The following is a 22,854-nucleotide window of genomic DNA, read 5'->3' on the forward strand; positions in this document are numbered from 1 at the left end:
GACAGAGCGAAAAGTCATATTGAGCGACTAAGCAACCACGAGAACAACATTGCGATTAACCTGTTGGATTAGAGCTTACATACCGGAAGGCTTAAGCCACACCACCCACTCGGCCTACCTTTTCGGCTGAACTGAGCAGCCCCCAAGCCCTCAAGCCCCCAACACTCTCATTGTCTCAATTAATCCGTACTAATTGTCTTCCAAATGTTAATGTCTGATCAAATTTATTAATTGTTAATTGCATTATCACATGTATAATCAAACTCAATAATTGTCCCCTGGACATATCTTAAATAAAGAATAAAGAGGGAAATTGAACTCTAACTGGTATTAGGAAACATGAGTATTCGTTCAAGCAGTAAACAGTGAATTGTAGTTCCCATCAGCATTTATACCATGGAGATTAATGTATTCCTTGAATCGAAGCTGTCGTTGGTTTAAACGAATGTACATGTCAACTGCAAACTGATGGCAAAGCCATCGACAGTGTCTGAATCTGTTCGAATCGCACCCTTAATCTTCCAGTAACTCCAACAAACAATTCAAGATCAAAATAAGTTCCATTATTCAATTTAGTGGATTCGTTTTGAAGTTAATTGTATTCCTTTGACCTAAATTTGAATATTTTTGACATGGCCAAATGTACTTTCAATCAAGTCTTATTTGTATTTTATAGGGTTAAAACTTTGTGCATATATATAAATTCGACTATTTTGGTCAAAATGAGAACACATTGCGTATACGTAATAATAGAGTTGCGTTGAACCATTTACTTTCTGTCTTAACTTAATGTTATCATACACCGATTCAACTTTAGTTCAACATTCATTACTTGCGGCGAAACTCTTCGAAACTCTTGTAGACTTGAATAACTTATAGTCTACAAAAGACAAACACTTTTGTTTAGCTTTTTGAGTGGCGGCATTGAGTTAATATTTCCTTCCCCAAAAGTATCGAAGAACGATTTTTCTTCAAAATGCCCGTATTTTACATTTACTTTTACTTCATTCGCTGATTTTTATCAGATTTTTGAACGAATATATATAGACAATATTCTTTATCCCTATATGAATTACAACTGGGTAATGTCTCGATTTACTTTTCAATTGTATCGCACATTCAATAGAATCACACAAGTTTCATTTATTTTTATGTGATACGTTTTGTTTCATTTCATTTTTCAGACCTAAATTTGTTAAATGCCGAAATAAAACTATTTGTTTTGGGATAGAGTAATATTATTCCTTTCATACATATAGAGACACACATATGTATGTAGGTATAATTGCCAAGTCTTTTTAAAGAGAAGGACATCACAGAATTTTCAATTCGTCCCAAAGCTCTTAAGTATGGCTTATAAAATTACATTTTCTTGATGAGTTTGGAATTTTCCAACTATTTCTCGAGTCATTCTTTCTTCAGTTATTCAATTTTCCCCTTTTAACTTAGCTGAAAGTTTATTTCAAATCTATATCTTAACAAAATTAAGATACGGATCCAAATATAAGTTCGAGGCAATAAATTATTGAGATGCTGTTTAGAGTTGTTTCCGATCCGTTCTATTTCATGTGTATGAAGGTCTCTTTCTCTCTCACTCTCTTTTGTTTTCGGATTTTTGTTTTGTCTTTCTCTCAAAGTATGTACATGGATGTCACACAAAGGTTAGCCATTATTTGACTTTGTCGTTTATTTTCTTATTTTTCTTAAAACTCAATTTTAAAATAAAGGTGAATGCGAATGAAAACGAATGTTGATTTGTTTCCACTGCAATTTTTTGATTGAATCACAGCTTCCATTTATTGTTTTTCATTAATTCTATGTCGTTGATTTAAACATTTCATCAAGTGGAGGAGGTATTCATCCATACAGGCAAACATACACGTTATACATTCACACATAAATGATTCCGTTTGCTTTGCTTTTCTACAATCAGTCTCGTTTTATATTTTATCCACTTCCTTGTTTCAAGCTATATATTCACTTAACAACTAATGTTATTTATACTACAATATACTTCATTCACATATAATCATCCGTTCATTAGTCAATATTCAATGCATACATATATATATTTCATAATTCCATATACAGTTGTGGTCAATGTTATGACACATTTTGTGTTTTTGCAATTTAATGCGCATTTGCTCGATTCCCAAAAGAGAAAGAGAATCAAGAGAAAACATTTTGAAAACAATCTTTTTGCGTTGTGTTTTTACCCTCCTTTCAATGAGATGGTAAAATTTACGACATATATTTTAAATACAATGGCCAACCAAACACAAAAAAGTATTTGTGACAAAATGGTTTTTAGGAATCGATAAAATGAAAGTGCAAAAACAGAAAATATGCCAGAACATTGACCACCACTATATGTACATATATAATTCATTATAGATGCGAGATGTGCGTATTTAAACAACTTGGAACATATAGCTTCTATCATAAGAGTTAGAAATTTTTGGATTGAGTAAATTACATAGACCAAAATAAAAGAAATTAGTGGAAATACAATATTCATTCTAAAGTAAAGTCTGTTTCGAAAATCGCTTGATCATTCGCTACTCCTTCTCAATGAGCTTTTTCTGTTATTTTTTAAAAATTTTGCACTGCTACCAAAATTGTTACTTATACACACACTTATCACAAATATATATATATATATATATATGTAAATGCACGTGTTAATATGTATAGTATGTACTTACATATATGTAAATACATTTGACAATGAGAAAATAATGTATAAGAATAGGTTTACTTTTATAAAGATATGTTACATATGCGACGGCCAATAATAAATTGATGGAAAATAATAATAAAGTATTTAAAAAATAATAATAAAAAAAAAACGTATTTATATATATGTATATATATATATTGTAAATGTTACGCTTTGTTTATATATACGTATATATATGTATGTATATGTATATGTGTATATATATGTAAATATATATATATATATATAGCTATGTGTATATGTATAACTATTATAAAAAACAGGGATTTCAATTAATTGATTTGATGTGTTACTAACTGATTTAGTAGTATTTGGCGATCTGTCCTTTCACACACACACCGTCCTCCCCACCCCACCCCACCACTCGATAGATAGATATACACCAATATGTGTACATGTAAATTTTGATATTTGTCGTGGCGGGTGGGAAGTGGTTAGTGGTGGGCGGCCTTCAAAGAACAGACATATGTATATATGTATGTAGTTTTACATACCAACTTAATAGTTATATATTGTGATAAACGAGCTTGTCTGCTGCCTGCGGGCGCAGTCCATAAACAAGCCTAGCAGTACATTGGCTCATAAGCGAGGCATCTGAGGTATGTACGTGTGTTTTAGGTATGGGGCCTTTTAATGCGGCGGCGCGGGTGGGGTGGTTGGGTAGTAGGAGGAGGAGGAGGAGTGGGGGAGAAAGATCGTAACTGAACTGCTTTATATGCCTTTATATCCTGTGCAGCAGCTCACCTTGAGTCTGCGTCGGCGCGCATCTCACCTTGAGTCTGTGTCTGCGCTTGCATCTTGCATGTCTGTGTTAGATCTAGCCCAGCGGCGGATGCTGCAGATGCCACTGAGTGCGTCATCTGTTGACATTGATGTGGCTGAGAATAGTAATAAGCATTTTGCGTTCGCTGCTGTTGCTGCTCAATCCCCACGAGATAAGGTTCCAGTTTGCGACTATGTTCTTGAAAAATTGCTTCCATTTGAAGCATACACTCTTGCAGCTGATCCTAAAGAGAAGAATGCGATTAGCTCCCCATCATAGTGACCACTTCGATGCACACATACCTGCTCAACACTGGTTAAGTCCGTTAAAACGCCTAAAAAATAATTTAAACTACAACCAGAGCGCAAGTGTAATTTCAAACCGCTCATTGAAGCAGCAATGCTCGATGCGGCTATAGTGCTAGCTGGATATTTTGTGAATTGATGCTCTGTGGAAACAAACAGTGAGTAAGTGAGCAAATTGGCAATGCATTCCTCTTAACAACGATAAAACAAAACCAACCTTTGGCTGCCAGCGAAATGAAAGCCTGAGCATGTTGCCTGACCTTTGATGTATTATTTCTCAATGGCAGACGTATGATTAAAAGTTCTAGAAAATCCAGAGGGGTAACCGATGAAAGGTCCCAACCCAAACGGCTGAGTACATACAGTTCCCATTTCTAAAAAGAAAAGAAACAAGGACATATAGTTATTGTATAAATTGAATACATCAAATGCAATAATTAGTTGGCCTAAACAGAAGAATTCAAGCAAGAGCTTATCCTTACTTCATCTTTACTTTGAATAGTGATGAGAACATTTAACATTCACATTCTATGTACTCACAATCAAATCTTTCTTATTAATGCTATTATCCGAATACACAACCAACAAATCAACGGAGAGTGCACGACAACTGGGCTCACGCAGCTTTGAAGCAAGCAACAGACATGCGGCAGCTAGGATTTGCAATTGGGTTTTGCGAATTGATTTGGCATTTGGATTCGATAGAAATCGATCCATGTAGTTCAGGGCCAATAGCACAACCTCTTCTTGGCACTTTTCTTCGGCGCATACCTGTGTGGAAAGCATAGGAAAAGCACAAGTTAGTTAATATATTACAAAATCATCACCATCACTAAATTAAAGTTACATTTCTAGAGTAACCTTGAAATCCTTTAGTCGATAGAAGGTTCGTTTGTTACCCAAACAATTCTATTAAAGCCCATTGTAAAATCTCAAACACAAAGTCCTAAACAAATCCTTCTATAAAACACCATCTATGTAACCAGGGGTCTTTTCTAAAGAACTATTCTATTGTAAATGACACATTTCTATGACCTAGAATTAACATAATACTATTAAAATGTTAAATCTGAAAACGGAATTCATTAAATCCCTAAATTCAACTATATGTCAGTAAACGTAAAAGGCAATGCAATATTTCTAAATATAGTTGAAGTCACATGTGAATGCATCTTCCCCATTCTATCGATGTATGGGTGTGAATATATTGTTAATACTGTGTGAATCTCCATGTCAATACGGTCTATCTGTATCTAATTGAATTATTCATGTGCACGAAGGGAATCATTCACTTCAAAATAAAATGTGTTTGAAATATATCAAATTGTTTCTATTAAGAATATTGAATCTAAAATCTACCTAGAGGAATAGTTACAAAAAGCAGCCCTCTACCATCTCTTGGTCACAAAACGAAAGAAAAAAAACACAAAAAATAAAATTATATGAAACTAATTGATTGATACCCCATGGGAAATAAATTCTATTATGGTGGTACAAACATATTTCAGCATGACGCTGAATCATCATCAACTATTATATTAAGTATGTGTACATATGCCAGAGTTTGAGAATCAATTATCAAAAAATTGAGTGTTTGGGGGAAAATTGTTTATCCAAGTGCACGTTATATAAAAATAAAAGTTTTAAACCATAATTCTATGAAAGCAGATTAATTTGAAACTCTAAGCTATCATTTTAATATCTTGATGGAGGAGGAGTAACTGCCTTTCTTGTCTGTCTCTCTCTTTCGCTAGGCTTTTATGATCCTTTGTTACACTATGTTATGGTTGGCAATGTTGTTGTTAATACTCACTTCCATCATCCATTCGGCAACAATTTTACGCATAGCCGGCGTAATATCCCTCTGCACGGTGACGAAATATGCCGCAGATATGTGCTGGTATTTCTCCTCGGCCTTCAAAGCAATCTCCAAACATCTATCCGAGTTGAAGGTGGGATCCATGATGGCAGTATTGACATTGTCTAACTTGTTGATATACTGCAAACTAATAAAGGGTGCCTGTGCCGATGTGGTTAACTCTCTAATGACGCTCGTTGTGGTTGCAGCAAGTTGTTGCTGTTGCTCCTGTGATTGAGAGTTGCCATGAGGTGGTTGATGGTGCTGCTGTTGCGTTTGATGTTGCTGGTGATGGAGTAAGACATCTGATGTCCCTCCTGTTGTGTCGATTGCATCCGTTCCGGTATACAGTAAAACTAGGGCACGGTCACGTTCGCTCATTCGATTTGAGGATGAGTTGGAGGAGTTTGTTATGCTAGCCGCTGCATCGGCATCGACATCGGCATCGGCATCACAGTTTTCACAAGCACCAGTGACCGTTGAGAAGGACGACGAAGATGCCGATGAACAAGACGAATACGAGGAGGAGCAACTATTGCTGTGGTGCTTGTGTTTTGTTTTTTGTTGTTGCTGCTGCTGCTGCTGATGTTGATGATGATGTGGATAGGTTTTGAAGTGGTATAACGGTTCGGAATCATTAACAAGGCTCTCCGAACACAGCAGATCCATATTGCCCACACGGCAGCTACTTATTGTTGTTGGATATTCAACGAGTCTTCCTGTTTGCTCTTCCTACAATATGTATTGTTTCATAAGTATGCAGGTATTGTACATACACGTATGTGTGTGTGTATATACATATGTATGTACGTATTGTACATACATATGTACAAATATATGTGCGTCCCTGTCTCTGTATCTGGTTCTTTCTTTTAAAATGTAACTTACTCACACGATCACAGATCGAGCGGACACACACAAACAACAAACACTCACACACAGCCACAGACACTGTTGATTTTTTTCGTTTTTGAATCGTTTGTCTGGATTGAATTCGTTCCCCGAGAGAAAGAACGACACAACTGAATTAAATACCATATATGTATACATACATACATACACTAAAGGTTACTAATATTATTTATGCATGTTTATGTACTGCACATATGTATGTACATACATACGTTGGATATATTATGTGCAAGTATGTATATATATATATGTATATATGTACATACATATGTACATACATATGCACAAAATGTGCCTTTTATCCGTTATTATCAATTTGCAAGACCTGTATGTACATACGTATGTACGTATGTATGTATGTATGTATGAATGTACGTATATTTGTACAAATGTCTATACATACGTACCCGAAGTCACAATCTACAAAAAAGCTCTTAAACATTACGAATTTAACCTTATTTCATGATTCAAATTTCACGGACACAAATTGCGATATAAATCTATATACAAATGAATCTATTATATTCGCTTCTTTCTATTTTAATTATTTTTGACTTAGCAACATACGCGTCTGTTATTTTACCGGCGTGCACACTGGAAATTTATTGATTCTGGACCCTAACAACTAGTTCAACAACGTGTTGACAGTGGCATAAGTTCCATATACTGCTATTTGTTTCATTCCAATTGTTTCATACAATTTTTTTTACACAAAAATTATTCATAAAATTGTGCTGGTAAGAAAAGGAGTAGCGCAAGAATAATAAACAATTTTAGTTACTAACTAAAAATACAAAAGCAGCTGCATGTCCCAGTTTGGACACAACCTTATACATGACTAAACAATTTAATATAAAATCAAACTTATATAATAAATAAATATTGTTCTTTTTAATGTTACAACATTTGCAGAAATTATAAATATTTATTTTTCTCGCTACACTTTGCAACAAGTCTGCCTATGGCAACTGTAAAATCAGCTGTCAAGATATGGTGGATGGATCACTATTTCATATCCACCGTTAATCCCAGACCGAGTGGGAATCTGGTCTTAGGATCGTACTCTTTGAAAGTTATCGAACTAGCATTTACTCCGATAATAAATTGACATTGGCTCCGACAACGTCGATAACTTTGTTCGATAGCGTCAATAACGATAACAACCCGACAATTTGTCCCGATAGCCGATAACATATCGACACATGTAACCCTAATGTGTACACATATGTATACATATTAACTTTTTTTATGTGTGTACACTTGTCATGTTTGCTCGATGCAGTGGGAGAAATTGCTATAAATCTTTGTTGTGTGTAAAAAATAAAAGTTCTGCAAATAATACAGACGTGTGTCGAATGTGAAGTAAATAAAAAATCTGCAATACAGAGTAAATCCATTGTTGAAGCACTCTAGTTCTGTAGTTTTTTTTCTGTTTTTGTTGCATCCAAATACATATGTATAGGCAAAGAGAAAAAAACCTGAGAAATTCATAGCAAGCTGTTTATGTGCATGCGCGATCCCTGGCACATTCGTATATATGTATACGTTCACATACATATTTACATATGTGTTGATGTATATAAAAATGTAAAAGCACTGTGTGTACATTATTCTAAAGTACAAACAATTACTACAAGTACATAGTACATGTTGTAAATATATGTACTACGTATATATGTTTATGTATACATGTGCATATATGTGGGCTAATCTAAATTCAAAATTCATCTTCTGTAACTATTCGTACAGGATGCAATACAATACTCGTAATTAATCAAAAATACATGTTGTGTTGCATTCATATTGGAATTATTTCTAAATCGAAACTAACGGTGTTGTCATTGTTGCCTAGCAATGTGGAGAATAAAAAAAACGTGAGATAGAGATAGACAGCGAGAAAGATTTCGATTTGTATATATATATATATACATACATATGTGCGTGTGTGTGAAAAAGAGAGAGCGAGAGAACGAGAGAGTGAAAGAGAGAGGACAATAACTAGTCATGGATTTTGCTGGTGCTGCTGTTACGCGACTCAACAAAAAAAATAGGCAAACAGCCAGCCAGTGGATAAATTGTAACAATATTTATGTTGCTAAACATATGTATACGTTATAAATATATACATATGTAGATATGCACACGCATTAACAATTGTAACAACCATAAACATCCATTACTAACTGTGCCAACAAAAAAACCCCCAAAAAAAAAACAAAGAGCAACAAAACAAAAAAAAAAAAACAGCTGTAGCTGCGTATCGCCCAGTGAGTGTCAGTCAGTGAAAAAAATTAAATTAAACAAAATTTCCCATAAACACAAAAAAAAAACAACAAGAACACAAAAAACAATTATTATTTTAATGTCTCGACGAAAATAAAGAGCAATTGTTACGATGCAACAAATTTTCATTACATATTACATATGTATGAACATATTGAGAAGAGTTAAAAGTCCACTATTTTAATAGCTCAATGACAAAATGTGAAACTTGGGCATTAATAAAACAAAAAAACAAAACAGAAAAACAAAATTAGGTAATAAAATGTACAGAAAGAGTCTTGGCTAACATTTGTTGGTGCATCGAGCGTTAGCGAGGGGAGGTAATCAACCAATCCAAAACACGCAGTAAGAACGTCAGCTTCATGGTAAAATTTGCCTACAAAAAAAAAAAAATGTCTTGTATAAGCGGCCTAAACAAGGCACAAGGCACACTTGCCTAGTGACCTTCGCCAATAGCCCCCCATGGGTTTTTAATTGTGGAATTTCGTCATTCACACACACACACACACACACACACACACACACACACACACACACACACACACACACACACACACACACACACACACACACATAATGAATTCAAAGAAATGCAATGTGCATTATATTTTCTGTTTCATTATTTTTCCTTTGTACACACTTTGAGAAGTTAAAAGGAGAATTCCAATTAGCTACAAAAGTATCTACAAAACTGAAGAATTCAAACAATTTAACCAATTTGGAAGTTTGGTCTTTAATTGTTGCTAAAGCTATCCCTCTTAGCAATGTTACAACAAGGTTGTTGAATTGGTTTAAAAGAAAACTTTTCATTAGTCCAGTGCCAATAAGAAAAGTTTATGATCCAAAAGGAGAACTATACAATTTCAGGAAATGGAAAATTCATAATTCAAAAATGTGTGATAGGATAATGTGCTTAAAGATTTCTGCTTAACAATCAGATTTAAGTTCAAATTGGAAAAGACTGACTCACTATATGTATATAGGCAAAGCCTTCTAAAAATGATTTAACTTGAAGTTTGATTTACTCTTTTCTTTTCTTTTTGTTTAACCCCAAGAACAATGTTGAGTAAGCGCTTTTAAAAAGGAGCTCTCCTTGTGTGCGTGCCGTGCAGCGTGTGAGAACGAGCTAGTTTTCAAGAAGAAGAAAATCGAATTGAATTACAAAAGAGAGGAAAAAAAAGAACCTGTAAAAACAAAAAACTGGCTGGTATCATGTCATCCACGTCGTCCATTGAAACGCCAACAACACCAACGGCTGAATTGCAACAGCAACAACATCATCATCATCACCACCATCATCATCAACATACTACCACGGCCATTGTGGCCAGTCAACAGAAGCAGCAGCCGTTAATTGCCAAACGCTCGCACTCCGTGTCATCGAGCGCATCGAGCGCCTCCTCAGTATCATATGGGGCGGCAGCCGCCGGATCGGGAAGCGGAATCGGAATCGGAACCTCACTATCAGCTAACGACCGAGGAGGCGGCAAAAAAGTTCAAACGCCGCCCATGCCACAGTCAGTTTCTGCAAATGCCTCTGCCACAATAGCAGCAGTGCATCATCAGCAACAGCAGCGCCAATCTTATTCCGCACTGCTACAGAAGCAGCCGTTTTCCAATCGACATCAGCAGCAGCAGCAGCAAGGTCAGCAATTGCAAGCCCAGCCAATTTCGCAATTGGGAAATTTATCGGGCTCTACTGCGACCTCGACCACAGGGAATACGGTGGTAGGAGGAGGAGGAGGAGGAAGTTCTCTTTCCGAGTCAGCAGCAGCCGCTACCACATCATCATCGTCATCATCATCGTCGTCGTCATCATCATCATGTTGCACTGATATTAAAACTAATGTAACACTAACTACGCAAAAGACGCATCGACCCATACCGTCTGATAAAGTAAGTATAGAGAGATAATTACCATTAGCATATAAACTTAATTTCCTTTTCTTGGTAATCCCCCCTCCCCACCAAATGTATCAAAGTTACAAAAGATAAGACCATTCCATATCTTGTGACGACTTCCTACTTTAAACAGAAACTCAAGTTCTTATCGGGTGCATTTATTCTCTGAATGGGAAAAATAAATAATAATAATTATTTCGAAAATGTTGTTGATATTGCTGCGCTTTGGTTCCTTGAACTTTAAGCAATTCTATTCCATATATGTATGTGCTCATTGCGCAACCCTCGCAAATGTGTACATACATGTGACGCCATGGCCCTTTAAACGGGTCGGCTGCATTTTAAATATTCAATGCACCATTTACTCAGTAATTCCAAAAACATGACAGATAATTAGGATAATGGAATGAGAGTCAGGCATACAAGAGTGGTGGCCGACCCTATTAAAAGTACATACATAGATGCATTCTGATGTTTATTACTCAATAGGCCCCACCGGCTCCTTCCCTAGAGTAGTGACTCTACCCCTTTAAGCCAAGTAGAGTAGTCTGAAGGGCGATAATTGACACACAATGTGTCCTTCCGTGCTCAGAAACCTTGAATTAAAGCTTTCGACTATAAGCATAACCGACAAGGTCGCAATCTCTGCAAAAATGTCAAGTTCACTGTGCACTATATATGTACATACTTATATATGTACATTTTGGACATCACACTTTGACGTTGATTCGTCAAATTAATTTATAACAAAAACACTGCGGCACAGTTTATGCCCTTGCAAGTCTTTCTGTTACTCTAACCGAAAAAAAACATTTTGTCTGATAACTCAAATTTCCCTAAAAAACTGGCTACACTTAGCCTAACTTAGGCTCTGTTTTTCGTTTCTATGAGAGCTATATGTTATAGTAACCCGATTTTGAAGAAATTTGGCACAATCATTAATAAGTGTATTTGACTAATACATATTAATTTTAATAAGAATCGCGTAAAATGTAACAAAGTTATTTATAAAAGTCACTATTAGTGACTTAGACGAGAAGCCCACATGGATAATTTCTGGGTATTTTGAGTTGATCTAGACGGACGAACAGACATGATGAACAAGAATATATATATATATACTTTATATTGTCGGAGATTATTCCTTTCATGCGTTGCACAGTTCGGACCAAAATATACTGTTTGCTAGACACATATATGTAGCACAGTTAAAATCTCCTTTATATTTAATTAATTTTTCAATGTTTGATTGCAGATCAACCTACGATTAATACTCGTTACTGGTAAAACAAAGGAATTCCTATTCAATCCATCAGATTCAGCTGGTGACATTGCGCAAACAGTATTTGATAATTGGCCAGAAGGTAAGAAATAATATAAACTTATACTTATGACAGTATCATGGGCCTATACAACAAACAAGCAGGCTACCAGACTAGCAGACTTTGTTTTCTATCCATGTTATTAGAGTTCTATACTAAACCCATTTTTCTCACGCACAGATTGGGCACGTGAAGCTGTCTCTAAAGCCGAAATTCTACGTTTAATCTATCAGGGGCGTTTCCTTCATTGTAATGTAACTTTAGGCGCACTGGGACTTCCGTTGGGCAAAACGACTGTTATGCATTTAGTGCCGCGTGATAATTTGCCAGAACCGAATTCACAAGGTGAGTTATTATGTCTGAACCCATGCACAGATATCTAGGGAACACCAGAGTTTTGCTTAAAGTGACGCAAGATGCAATATACAGTGGACCCTCGGTTAATAAACACAATTTGATCCAGCATTTTGTTCGTTAAGCTTAAGTTAACTCAAGACTTTCCAAGAACTGAAATATTCACCAAGATACATATTTGAAATTCAGCTTTTATTAAAACTAAAATGAAACGTATAATATATTGTTCAAGAAACTAAATGTCTTTTAGACGAAAGTTTGGAAAAGGATAATGAATTTTTTAATAGGTTTTCATTGCCTGACACAGACAGAAATTGTACATGCAAATATGGTTTTCACCATTTTTGTTGATCGTTATCCGAAACTTTGTAACAAAATGTGCTAGCTATCCGAAATGTTCGTCATCTAAGGCGTTCGTTAACCGAGTGTCCACTGTATACATATCTAATTCGTTTTTGACTTGAGAAAAATTCTATTTTTTAAAGGATTATAAAAATTTAAATATGTACTTTAAGAATTTAAAGCGAGACAAATCGGACAGACAAACGGTTTAAATTATTTGACAACTAAAAACAAAAAAATATGTTAAACACAAATCGAAGTGCTCCAAATCGAGATCCTGTTGTATATATGTATGTACCTATTTACATTACGATTGGGCAAGAAAGGCATAGATTTCGTCATCCTCAGACTGATTTCTCTGAAATTACGACAGGAAGATATTAAATGATATAATTTAAGATTTTCAATAAAATCTTTTTATTAATGTTTATATTTTTATTTCATCCTTTTCTCGATCCTCTTTATCGAGTTCAGATCAAAGACAAAAGAGCAAAGGAGGTTCTGGGCGTTGCTGTTCAACAACTTGCTGCATTCTGTAACTAGGCATGTAGTTACATATATACATTAACTTAAATAATAATAATACTGAATGAAGTTCTACACATTATAAAACTTTGTGTGCAGTCAACAGAATTTGAATACTATAAAACAAAACAAACTGAAGTCCTGCATGAAGTGATTAGATGAAGCTACAACTGTAGGCAGTGCAGTTAATTGATTTTTTGTTGTAATGCCGAATGAATGTACCGATATCATCTAGATATGGGATCTATGATCGCGAACAGCAATTAAGATGAGATTATTTCTTGGCCAAAAACTTTATTCCTCTTCGGTTTGGTTGACTCAATGGAGGAGGAGGAAAGGACGATTCATTTAAGAGATTGGAGAAGGATACCGATGCACAATATAAAATTCAACTAATTATTCATGCAGGTCTTTTACAATTTAACACAAAAGTAAAAGTAAACAAATACAAAACTAGCCTATTCGTTGATATGCATGTAAATACATTATACAAAAATATATTTTATATATACACACAAGAGAATTTGTAAGCAAGCGCAAAATGCAAAGAGAAAAAAGAAAAACAACAACAAAAAACAAAAACCTATGCTGTATTAATGTTGCTAGACTGCAAATATACAACATGTAATATACAAAAACATATTTTTAGCAATCCCCACAAAACAAAAAACAAAAAGAAAACAAAAATGTAAACTTATTTAGAAAAAATGAAATATTTATTCAATTAATAATCAAATTGTAAAAATTAGGAAAGCGAAAAGTACACATGCCTACGAAATATAGATAACTCATTTCTGTTTGTGCTGGATTCCAACAAAATGTACAATTCACACACAAACACGTACACACACGCATCTCTGATGATGTAATGTGGTGTGTAGTGTGCGTGGTTGTGCGCAATTTAGTTATGTGAACAAATAATTGAAATTGTCAAAATACATATTGAGTCCAGAGAAAGCCATTTACATATATATTTCATCAATAGCCAAGAAGATTTTTTCTGTAAATACTTATATAATTAATTAGAATTTAAGTGTTTTTTTGTTAAGTTTTAAAATAATATCTGTGAAGTGGTCTAACTTAAAGCCGATACAAAATAAATAATCATATTTAACCTTCCTTATGAACAATATGAAACATTTTGTTCACGTTCTCCTTGTCCTTGCATAGAAATACTCCTCAACTAAAAAGGCAAATGAATATAGACACAAACGTTTATTTTGTTTTCCCTTCTGTTCTATGGTTTGTGTGTGCGCGTTATTTAAGCTGTAACTATTGAAAAGGGAGAGGGTATACGCGCTCGAAAGTTACATTAGCTAAGACGTTCAAAGTAACAAGCTTTACTTACCATCTTTTGCAATAGTTTAATTCAGACCAATGTGTGATTCGTTATTATTGTGCAATGCCATTTGAGACTGAATCAAAACTGTAACAAAATTGTTGTTCTTCTTCTAGGAAATCGAAAATAAATTTGGTCCGCTGTATCCTTTTCCATTTTGATTTCAAATTTCAATATCGAAGGAAACAAGCAAACCATTTAGGCACATTTCTGTAGGAAATTTTCGAGTGCGTGTACTCTTTCGATCAAAACAAAAAGAAACAAACAAAAAATACACAAGTTTAGCTAATTAAAAAAATGTATTATATCAGATAATAAAAATAAATTTCATTCTAAGGGCTTGCTCGTAAAGTGAGCCACTTACGATTACATTAAATTGCTTTCAAATAAAAATTGTGGAAAAATAGTGAAAATCGTAAACACATTAACGAGTCGTTTTGGTTTAATTGTTTGTTTTGGTCTCATTCACAAAAAGGTAAGAAAAAAGGTGGACAAAAATGTTATTGTTGATGGGCAACATCGGCAAATGATGACATAGACCTATATATATTGTTTATAAAATATAGGTAGTTCTGGAGAACTCACTTGCACCTTTTGCGAACACCAGGACAGAGCGTCTTACTCGCGATCACAGGCAGATACCTGGCCATCCCCCCTCCGACCGACCGAGGGGTGTAGCCGTATATCGCATGAAAAAGAACCAGACAAACAGATCATTATATTATCATATTAACTGAATTGGATAGGATAGCTGTTCAAAGTAAACGAACAGAAGACAGAAGGACGAAAGGATATTGGCGATTATAATCATAGCAGAGGACCCTAAAAGATTTATGCAAGGCATCGTTAGGAGAACAACAACTTGGAGTAAAAGGGATAAAAGGATGACTACATCATACTGATCAATTAACCTGGATCAATAGGCGAGTCTTAAATTAACATCAAGCTTAATTCTACGGTTAACAAAAAGAAGACTTCTAGAATAGGAATTACTATAATTGCGAAGAACAGATAGCAAAAACTGCTCTCATGCCTAGGCCAAGGTGACAAAATTTATGTATACTCCAAGGTAGGACGGACAAGATAAGCAAAAATAACTTATACACAAGTATGGATAATCAATTTCTTTTGGTGGAAATTGAGAGAAATTATTTCTAGAGAAATAAGTGACGAGTTGAGGAAAGTCAATACCTTATGTTTACCCTAACTTAAGGTGTAGACTCAAGTTTCTTTCCATTCCTCCTGTCTCTAAGTAACTCGGGAATAATTCAAATCTTTGCTTTCAATTCACAGAATTTAAGACTATCCCAGCTTGGTTCAGGAAAGTTCCCCCACTTGGGTGGGCGTTGACTTACTTGCACAGGTTTCTGGAAACGACAACCAATACCAACAACAATAATAATAACACATACCACAGAATAAACAGGGGTAAATCGAGTGGAAAACAAACATAAATTAGTCGAGACACCGGCCGGACATGTGCACCATAATCAAAATAGTCCCACCGCATGAAATGCCGTCACATCGAAAAGGGCCAATTTTCAACTCATATAAAATTCTCTTTTAAAATGTTTGATGCTTAATTTCTGAACATCATGACTAAGCTGAGCAGCTATAAAAGTCCTGGTTGCGATTCCGCATACTTGAATAGACGCAATAATGTTCGATCCACAGCCATATCGGGATGTTAGATTTCGAATTCCCGTCCAATGTATCTGGCTAAAGATGAACGGGTCCTGGCCATTGGCAGTTCCTGGGCATAATCAAAATCGGTTTTCATTTCAACGGTCCATTTTTGCCATGGCTTATTCAATGTGGGCGTGGTATGTGATTATATCCGTGTGCATAACGATTTGCTTTCAGACTGGATTTTTGATCAATCATTTCGGTGATATCATAATGACAACGGAGAATTGCTGCACAACATTTATGGGAGCCTTGAATTTTGTGAGATTGTTGCATTTGCGTCTAAATCAGGACAAATTTCGAAAGATTATAAAACAATTTGCCCATGATATTTGGATACCAGAGTAAGTGGCAGGCAAAAATAATATCCTCATGGTTTCCATGGGGACTTTGATCTTTTCGACCTTAAAATCGATAGACAAGTTTATTATCCTGTGTATACTTAACATTTTCTCTCCTTTATTCGTTATTATTTATTCTTTTTCTTCATTTGGATAGCAACGCTCACTTCAATATCTCACGAGATTGCCGTAAACGTATGACTACATTTAGTATTATGACGGGTCTTCTATCTTGCCTGATACTTATGTACTGTGTCCTGCCATTGGTGGAACTATTCCTTATTGTGGGTCTGGATGCAGAGGTGAAACCGTTCCCCTATAAAATGCAATTCCCATTTAATCCATACTCAAATTGGATCAAGTATATCCTTACCTATCTGTTCACCTCATACGCTGGCATTTGTGTGGTCACCACATTGTTTGCCGAGGACTCAATTTTTGGTTTCTTCATCACCTATACATGTGGACAATTTCGTTTGCTCCATGAGCGTATCGATCAGTTGATGGTCACAAGTGATTTAAAATTCCAGCAAGAATATGTCAAGGATCATCATCACCGTTGGCAAATACAAGAGTTGCAGCAAATTGCCAAACAGCATAATAGACTTATTTGGTAAGAATAGTTAGTGGGATTGATCGACTAGATTAAAGAACTTTTATCCCTAGTTTTGCCAAACGTTTGGAGGACTTTTTTAATCCCATATTACTGGTAAATCTATTAATCTCATCCCTTTTAATATGCATGGTGGGCTTTCAAATAATTACTGTAAGTAGTCTTGATCCGGAGTCAAAATGAAGATCCGTTTCTATACTTAGTTTGCCTATTTGTACGTTAGGGTAAAAACATGTTCATTGGCGACTATGTAAAGTTCATTGTCTATATATCGTCGTGTCTATCTCAGCTTTATATACTTTGTGGCAATGGCGACACGTTGATTCAACACGTAAGTTTCAAGTCCAATCGAGTTGTATGCTCTAATCCGTCTCTTTGGATCCATCCATTTTAGTCTACTATCACGGCATGGCATCTTTATGCTTGTCATTGGGAAAGTACAAGCAAAACGCAATCCTCCTTGTGCTCACCAACCAACAAGGAGTTTCGCACGAATTTGCAATTTATGATATTGTGCAGCCAACGTCCTGTACGAATAACAGCTTTTAAATTTTCAACATTATCACTTCAGAGTTTCACGGCGGTTCGTTTGATCTACAGATTGTTTTATACTTTTTGTACGCTACTAACCTATATCCTTAATCCCCTAGATACTGAGCACATCAATGAGCTATTTCACATTATTACGATCACTCTACTATGATAATAGTCCAAATAACTAAAGATTAAAAGGGAAACATTGTTAGAGGAACGTTTATGATGCCATCTGAGACACATATTTTCATCATTTTGGAAGAATTCAATTCTGTTATTTAAGTTTGAATATAACATTAGCTTTTTAGATCCTTTAGCCATAATATGAAATGACTATTATTGCCAGCACTCCTTGTAGGAGCTATTTTTTTTCCTATAAAACTATTTTTATATATACGTTAATTCGAAATTTGAGGGACTCTTAAAATATTGCGAAGTATTGAGTGTTTGATATATTAAATGGTTCGAAAGTTTTGAGAGAAAATAAATATTACTACGATTTATCAAGTGTTTTTAATGAACTGCTAATGTTTTAAATTTTCATAATGAAAATTAATTAATTTTTTAAAACTACTCATTTATATGATTTTACTTTGAAGCATTTTGAAATAATTCTTCACCCTCCTTCATCGTAGAGTTTTTGATTCGTATGTGTTAAACATTAAAATGCGCCATTGGTTAGTGATCATGAGAGAGGAAAAATCGTCTTATAAACAAACTCTTCTGATGTCAACTGCTGATACCGTTGATGGTTCTTCATGATCCATATACATATAATACAAATCTTTAAGCTATATACCAACTAAGCGATTCGTGCGGAAACGTGCGACAAAATGAGCCCAAGTTTTATGCGTAACATGCAACCACACAATAAAGACATTTTCAGGGGATTCCCAAATCCAAAAGGTCTAACACACTTCATACTTTTGATAAGTTTGAATTATTAAGAGGTTCAAAAAACCGCAGTTTTCAATTAACGAGAGTTGATTAGAGATACAGTTTGAGATTTAGTCAAATCAATTTACCTAACATCTCTGATTAATTTATTTTTTGTATGTAAACTATTATTTTATTTTACTGATTTTGTCAATGTCGTTAATGAAAAGCCAATATTTTATCACTTCATTTAGTTGCAATTCCCAACTAGTTTTAGTGTTAAAGACATGGTGTGTCTTATGATAGAACTTTATGACTTTTTTTGTGCTGCAAGGCTTGACTATAATGAAAAACTTCTGAAAGAATCTTCAAAATATACTAAGAAAATGCGATAGTTTCTATCCGAAAGAGTGTCTGCTATTTGAGGCAACGAGTGAGTTTGAGTTTACATTGGAATATATGTACATACTAATACAATAAACACCTGTAACCAGGGTTTGAAAACTGCGAAAACTGTCAACAGTTTTGCTGTGTGCTGTTGCTTCTGCTTCGGAAACTATGAAAAGTCGAAGCAAAAGCAACAGCAAAAATCCGTATTCAGAAAATTTCGGTTTTTTTCGGAAGTAAAAGCAACACAAAGTATTTGTTTTCATATTTGCTAAACAGTCACAGCAGTGAATAGCACAAAATTTATGACTTTTGCTAATTCGACTACAGCAATTTAAACACTGCCTGTAACTGTAAATGTAAATGGATTTAAATTTTCAAATGGATTTGGCTTTTGCATTCTTTAACCCTTTTTTTTTTTGTTAAGTATATTTAAAATCTATCCAGACTTGGACGATGATTAAATTCGATGAAAAACATAAAATAAACATGGCATTAGCAAAAGTACACTCAAAAAGCAAAGCCACAGAAGGTTTCATCGGGTGGCTCTTTAATCTTCATCTGCCGAGACCGAGAATACTAGCCCTACCAGTCAGGATCAGGCCTGAAGGTTCATCGGAAAAGCAATGCTCTTTTCTGTAACGACGTATTCAAGGTATTTGCTGACAAAATTACATTGAACTTGTAGAATCCTTAGACTTGTCTGATGGCCAAGTCTATTGCCATCTTCAAAAATGCGAATCCGAGCGAGATAGAAATATCACTACACCTTGCTGTTTGTATACGAATAAATTTGTTTTAGAATAACATATTGGACCTTCGAGTAGTGTTCAATAAAGTTGATGAATTTTGTTTTTAAAATGAGATGATTCCGATTAATCAATTGAAAATGTGCAAATTGCAGTGGCTTTATTCAATCCAGTTATTAAAAATCAATTTTTACACCATCGTCTTCCGTCCTTGGCCATTTATTTGTTAAATTAAATTTTAGTAATGGGCTTTAAGCCCAATATATAAAAGCATTGGCGCAATACAATGGCTGTGGCTTCGCACAACAAAATTCGACTGTGATTCACTTTGACAATTTGGCCGGCCTTGTTCTTCTCGATGCAATAGCAACTGTCGTAGAATTCCGCAAACGCAGTGCAGACTTCATAGCAGAACTCGCAGAGGAAATGAAGGAAAAGATCTCTAGAGCATTTCACTAATACATCGTGCAATTTAAGCAGAGTGGAGACCAATTTCCACTCCTTATCGTGAGTCAACGTGATGTCGATTGTTTCCAATATTTTTGACAGATTGCTGAAGTCTTCGCCAGAGTTACGGGCAATCGAGCAAATGCGTGTGTAAGTGTATAATAAATAAACGGCAGTGTTGCCACGATCGTCGAGCATTTTGTCAAAAGAGAACACATAGTCACTGATCCGATTATGGCATAGATCGGTGTATTTGATACAACCGTAAGCCACTGCCTCCTGGGCATCGAGCAGCTCCTGCGGTGTTAGTACTTGATCTCGACCCCGACTACGTAGCTGCTCCAAGGAGCGCTTCATTCCCTCATCAAGAAGATCGGCCAATTTAACAGTATCGCCCGAACGAGTTTTGAATTTTTTACCATCCTCGCCAAGAACAACGCCAAATTGTACATGGTCGGCCCGATGCACTTTTGGTTGGAAAATACCACAACGTTTGGCAGCCTTAAAAATTGTGGCAAAATGTGTACTTTGTCCAGAATCTACTACATAGACCAACCAATCGCAAAGCTCCTCTTCAATGCGATGTCGTATGGCTGCCATATCGGAGGTGTCATAGGTAAAACCTCCATCCGATTTAACAATTGTCAACGGAATGCCAGTTTTACTCTCATCTGGCCACATGATCTCACGACCATCGTCCACTTCCAGCATATTCTGCTTACGTAGGAAATCAACCACAGTCAGCATGCGAGATTGATAGAACGATTCGCCACGCTCCTTAACATTAATCTCTAAGCGGTCATAAATCGTCTTGAATTCCTTTCGGGACACATCACAGATGAGCTGCCATGCTTTAATCGAGTTTGGATCGCCACCTTGTAAGGCAACTACAGCGTTATAGGCCCGTTTCTTGAAGACTTCATCTTCGTCAAAGCTATAACAAAAGATGGGACGCATGGAATATTAACAGTTGACTTGGAAATCGTTGATGAAGACGTACCGCTTCTTTGATTCCTTGTAAAATGCTTGGAGATCGCCAATCGGTGGACTCTCGTTGAGGAAGTTGGGAAAACGATCCTCCAAATGGGCAATTAGCATACCAAACTGGGTACCCCAGTCACCCAAATGATTAATACGGATGACATCGTGTTGCAGGAATTCCAGTAAACGGCAAATCGACTCACCAATAATCGTGGAACGCAAATGGCCAACATGCATCTGCTTGGCAATATTCGGCGAGGAGAAGTCAACTAAGACACGTTTCTTGGGCACTTTAGGTGGTTTTACGCCATTACGCAAAAGATCGGTTATAGCACGAACACCATAATCTCTGTAGTGGAATATTGCAAATAAGACTCATGGGTAAGAATTTCTATTAGGTATAGACCGGATTGTCTCACTTGTTAAGGAATATATTAATGAATCCGGGTCCTGCCACTTCCAATTTACCGATACGTGGTGATACTGGACAACTGTTGATCAATTCGGTGGCAACATCTCGCGGGCTTTTACCAATGCCAATATCTTTCAGTTTCTTGGCCAATGCCATGGCATTATTGCACTGGTAATCACCAAACTTGATCGATGGTGTGAGTAAAACTGGTGTATGGGACAATTGTGGAAATGCCGTCGTTATTGCTATAGCTAAAACGCTTCTCAAGTGCTCAATAATCGATAAGCTATCATCATTTAGAGAAAAACTCCTAGCCGTCGATCCACCCTTTCCGGATTCATCAGATATGGCCTGTAAGAAGGAGCAGATTTAGGGGATTTATGATAAAATTCACAAAAAACTTGCATCATTTACAACCTGTCGTATGAGTCATATTTTCAATTATTCCTCCTTTTCTAGAAAAACAATTTGGCTTTTTCCAAAAGTTGCACAAAATGGATGCATAATTGTTGCGAACGTTGTTATTTAAAAGTAAATATTCAAATTAAAGCAGTCAGTGTCAAATTTGATCTTGGTCTGATGAAATCAGAGAGATAGATTGACACAGCATTTGTTTATAACGCCGACTTTTGTTTACATTATATAAATATGTTTCAAACCATTGTTGCAAACATTGTACTGGGTCTTATACTGCAAGTTTCATATATATGTATATGGTTGCTTAAGTTCACCGTAATCGAAATAAAATATTCTAATTGATAAAAAGTCCCACCTGATTGAGTATAGCTAACCGGTGCTTAAGTTTGGTATTTTCCGTTTGTAGCTTAATTAGTTCGTCATCTTGTAAGACCTGAACATCGGCCGCATTGCGATGGGGATTAGCCGCCTGCACTTGGGCTGCCAGTTCTACCGTCACACGTTCCTGGAATGTTATTGTTTTACTTATTTGAATTCATATAACTTATTGCCGACATACCAATTCAGCAAGCTTATTTAGCTCCACACTTAGTTGCTCCGACATTTTTGAAACTTGGTTCTTTTGTGCTGTTGCCACTGCCACATGGAAGTTTGTGTCTTTTCAGGGAAATTATTTTATTTCTGGTATTTTTCTACTTCTGGTATTTTTTTCTTCTAAGGCTTTTATGCTCAATGCTTTGATTTCTTTCTCAAAATCATCGTCAAG

General features: G+C 35.6%; 4 protein-coding genes across 5 annotated transcripts; 2 read left to right on the top strand and 2 right to left on the bottom strand.

Annotated features, from left to right (window-relative positions):
* Positions 1–2,964: 2,964 nt before the first annotated feature.
* Positions 2,965–7,182, bottom strand: LOC6652925 (G1/S-specific cyclin-D1). Of its 2 annotated transcripts, none has more exons than XM_047011518.1 (6): positions 7,033–7,182; positions 5,622–6,398; positions 4,349–4,579; positions 4,026–4,182; positions 3,806–3,951; positions 2,965–3,747 (listed from the first exon to the last, which is right to left on the bottom strand). In XM_047011518.1, exons 2-6 carry the CDS (start codon positions 6,333–6,335, stop codon positions 3,481–3,483), a joined length of 1,515 nt encoding a protein of 504 aa, XP_046867474.1. In that variant the 5' UTR covers positions 6,336–6,398; positions 7,033–7,182; the 3' UTR covers positions 2,965–3,480. The 2 variants fall into 2 exon arrangements, with proteins under 2 accessions (XP_046867474.1, XP_002075404.1); XM_002075368.4 differs by having other exon boundaries at positions 6,986–7,182.
* Positions 7,183–7,819: 637 nt separating this feature from the next.
* Positions 7,820–13,946, top strand: LOC6652926 (uncharacterized protein DDB_G0271670). Its single transcript, XM_002075369.4, has 5 exons — positions 7,820–7,940; positions 9,917–10,757; positions 12,019–12,127; positions 12,266–12,430; positions 13,256–13,946. The coding sequence occupies exons 2-5, from the start codon at positions 10,074–10,076 to the stop codon at positions 13,318–13,320; spliced, it is 1,023 nt and encodes a 340-aa protein (XP_002075405.1). The 5' UTR covers positions 7,820–7,940; positions 9,917–10,073; the 3' UTR covers positions 13,321–13,946.
* A 2,358-nt stretch (positions 13,947–16,304) lies between these two features.
* Positions 16,305–18,050, top strand: LOC6652927 (odorant receptor 13a). The gene is made up of 6 exons (XM_002075370.2): positions 16,305–16,675; positions 16,830–17,285; positions 17,339–17,438; positions 17,509–17,616; positions 17,680–17,868; positions 17,936–18,050. The coding sequence occupies exons 1-6, from the start codon at positions 16,305–16,307 to the stop codon at positions 18,005–18,007; spliced, it is 1,296 nt and encodes a 431-aa protein (XP_002075406.1). The 3' UTR covers positions 18,008–18,050.
* Positions 18,051–19,957: 1,907 nt separating this feature from the next.
* On the bottom strand, positions 19,958–22,745 carry LOC6652928 (probable arginine--tRNA ligase, cytoplasmic). Its single transcript, XM_002075371.4, has 5 exons — positions 22,648–22,745; positions 22,444–22,593; positions 21,679–22,022; positions 21,279–21,608; positions 19,958–21,212 (listed from the first exon to the last, which is right to left on the bottom strand). Exons 1-5 carry the CDS (start codon positions 22,690–22,692, stop codon positions 20,063–20,065), a joined length of 2,019 nt encoding a protein of 672 aa, XP_002075407.2. The 5' UTR covers positions 22,693–22,745; the 3' UTR covers positions 19,958–20,062.
* Positions 22,746–22,854: the final 109 nt, after the last annotated feature.

The sequence above is a fragment of the Drosophila willistoni genome (assembly GCF_018902025.1).
Source record: "Drosophila willistoni isolate 14030-0811.24 chromosome XL unlocalized genomic scaffold, UCI_dwil_1.1 Seg142, whole genome shotgun sequence".
Classification (NCBI taxonomy): Eukaryota; Metazoa; Arthropoda; class Insecta; order Diptera; family Drosophilidae; genus Drosophila; species Drosophila willistoni.

What these genes read in the sequence shown, in the direction of transcription:
- LOC6652928 (XM_002075371.4), bottom strand. Translation starts at nt 22,692, where the DNA reads ATGTCGGAGCAACTAAGTGTGGAGCTAAATAAGCTTGCTGAATTG. An exon ending in GGTTAGCTATACTCAATCAG is followed by an intron (nt 22,023 to 22,443) that starts GTGGGACTTTTT and finishes TCCTTCTTACAG; the next exon opens with GCCATATCTGATGAATCCGG. An exon ending in TACAAGGAATCAAAGAAGCG is followed by an intron (nt 21,213 to 21,278) that starts GTACGTCTTCAT and finishes CTTTTGTTATAG; the next exon opens with CTTTGACGAAGATGAAGTCT.
- LOC6652925 (XM_047011518.1), bottom strand. Translation starts at nt 6,335, where the DNA reads ATGGATCTGCTGTGTTCGGAGAGCCTTGTTAATGATTCCGAACCGTTA. An exon ending in TTAATAAGAAAGATTTGATT is followed by an intron (nt 4,183 to 4,348) that starts GTGAGTACATAG and finishes TTTTCTTTTTAG; the next exon opens with AAATGGGAACTGTATGTACT. An exon ending in ACTTAACCAGTGTTGAGCAG is followed by an intron (nt 3,748 to 3,805) that starts GTATGTGTGCAT and finishes TCTTCTCTTTAG; the next exon opens with GATCAGCTGCAAGAGTGTAT.
- LOC6652927 (XM_002075370.2), top strand. Translation starts at nt 16,305, where the DNA reads ATGTTCGATCCACAGCCATATCGGGATGTTAGATTTCGAATTCCCGTC. An exon ending in TGGGCTTTCAAATAATTACT is followed by an intron (nt 17,439 to 17,508) that starts GTAAGTAGTCTT and finishes TTTGTACGTTAG; the next exon opens with GGTAAAAACATGTTCATTGG. An exon ending in GCGACACGTTGATTCAACAC is followed by an intron (nt 17,617 to 17,679) that starts GTAAGTTTCAAG and finishes CATCCATTTTAG; the next exon opens with TCTACTATCACGGCATGGCA.
- LOC6652926 (XM_002075369.4), top strand. Translation starts at nt 10,074, where the DNA reads ATGTCATCCACGTCGTCCATTGAAACGCCAACAACACCAACGGCTGAA. An exon ending in ATTTGATAATTGGCCAGAAG is followed by an intron (nt 12,128 to 12,265) that starts GTAAGAAATAAT and finishes TCTCACGCACAG; the next exon opens with ATTGGGCACGTGAAGCTGTC. An exon ending in GCCAGAACCGAATTCACAAG is followed by an intron (nt 12,431 to 13,255) that starts GTGAGTTATTAT and finishes TATCGAGTTCAG; the next exon opens with ATCAAAGACAAAAGAGCAAA.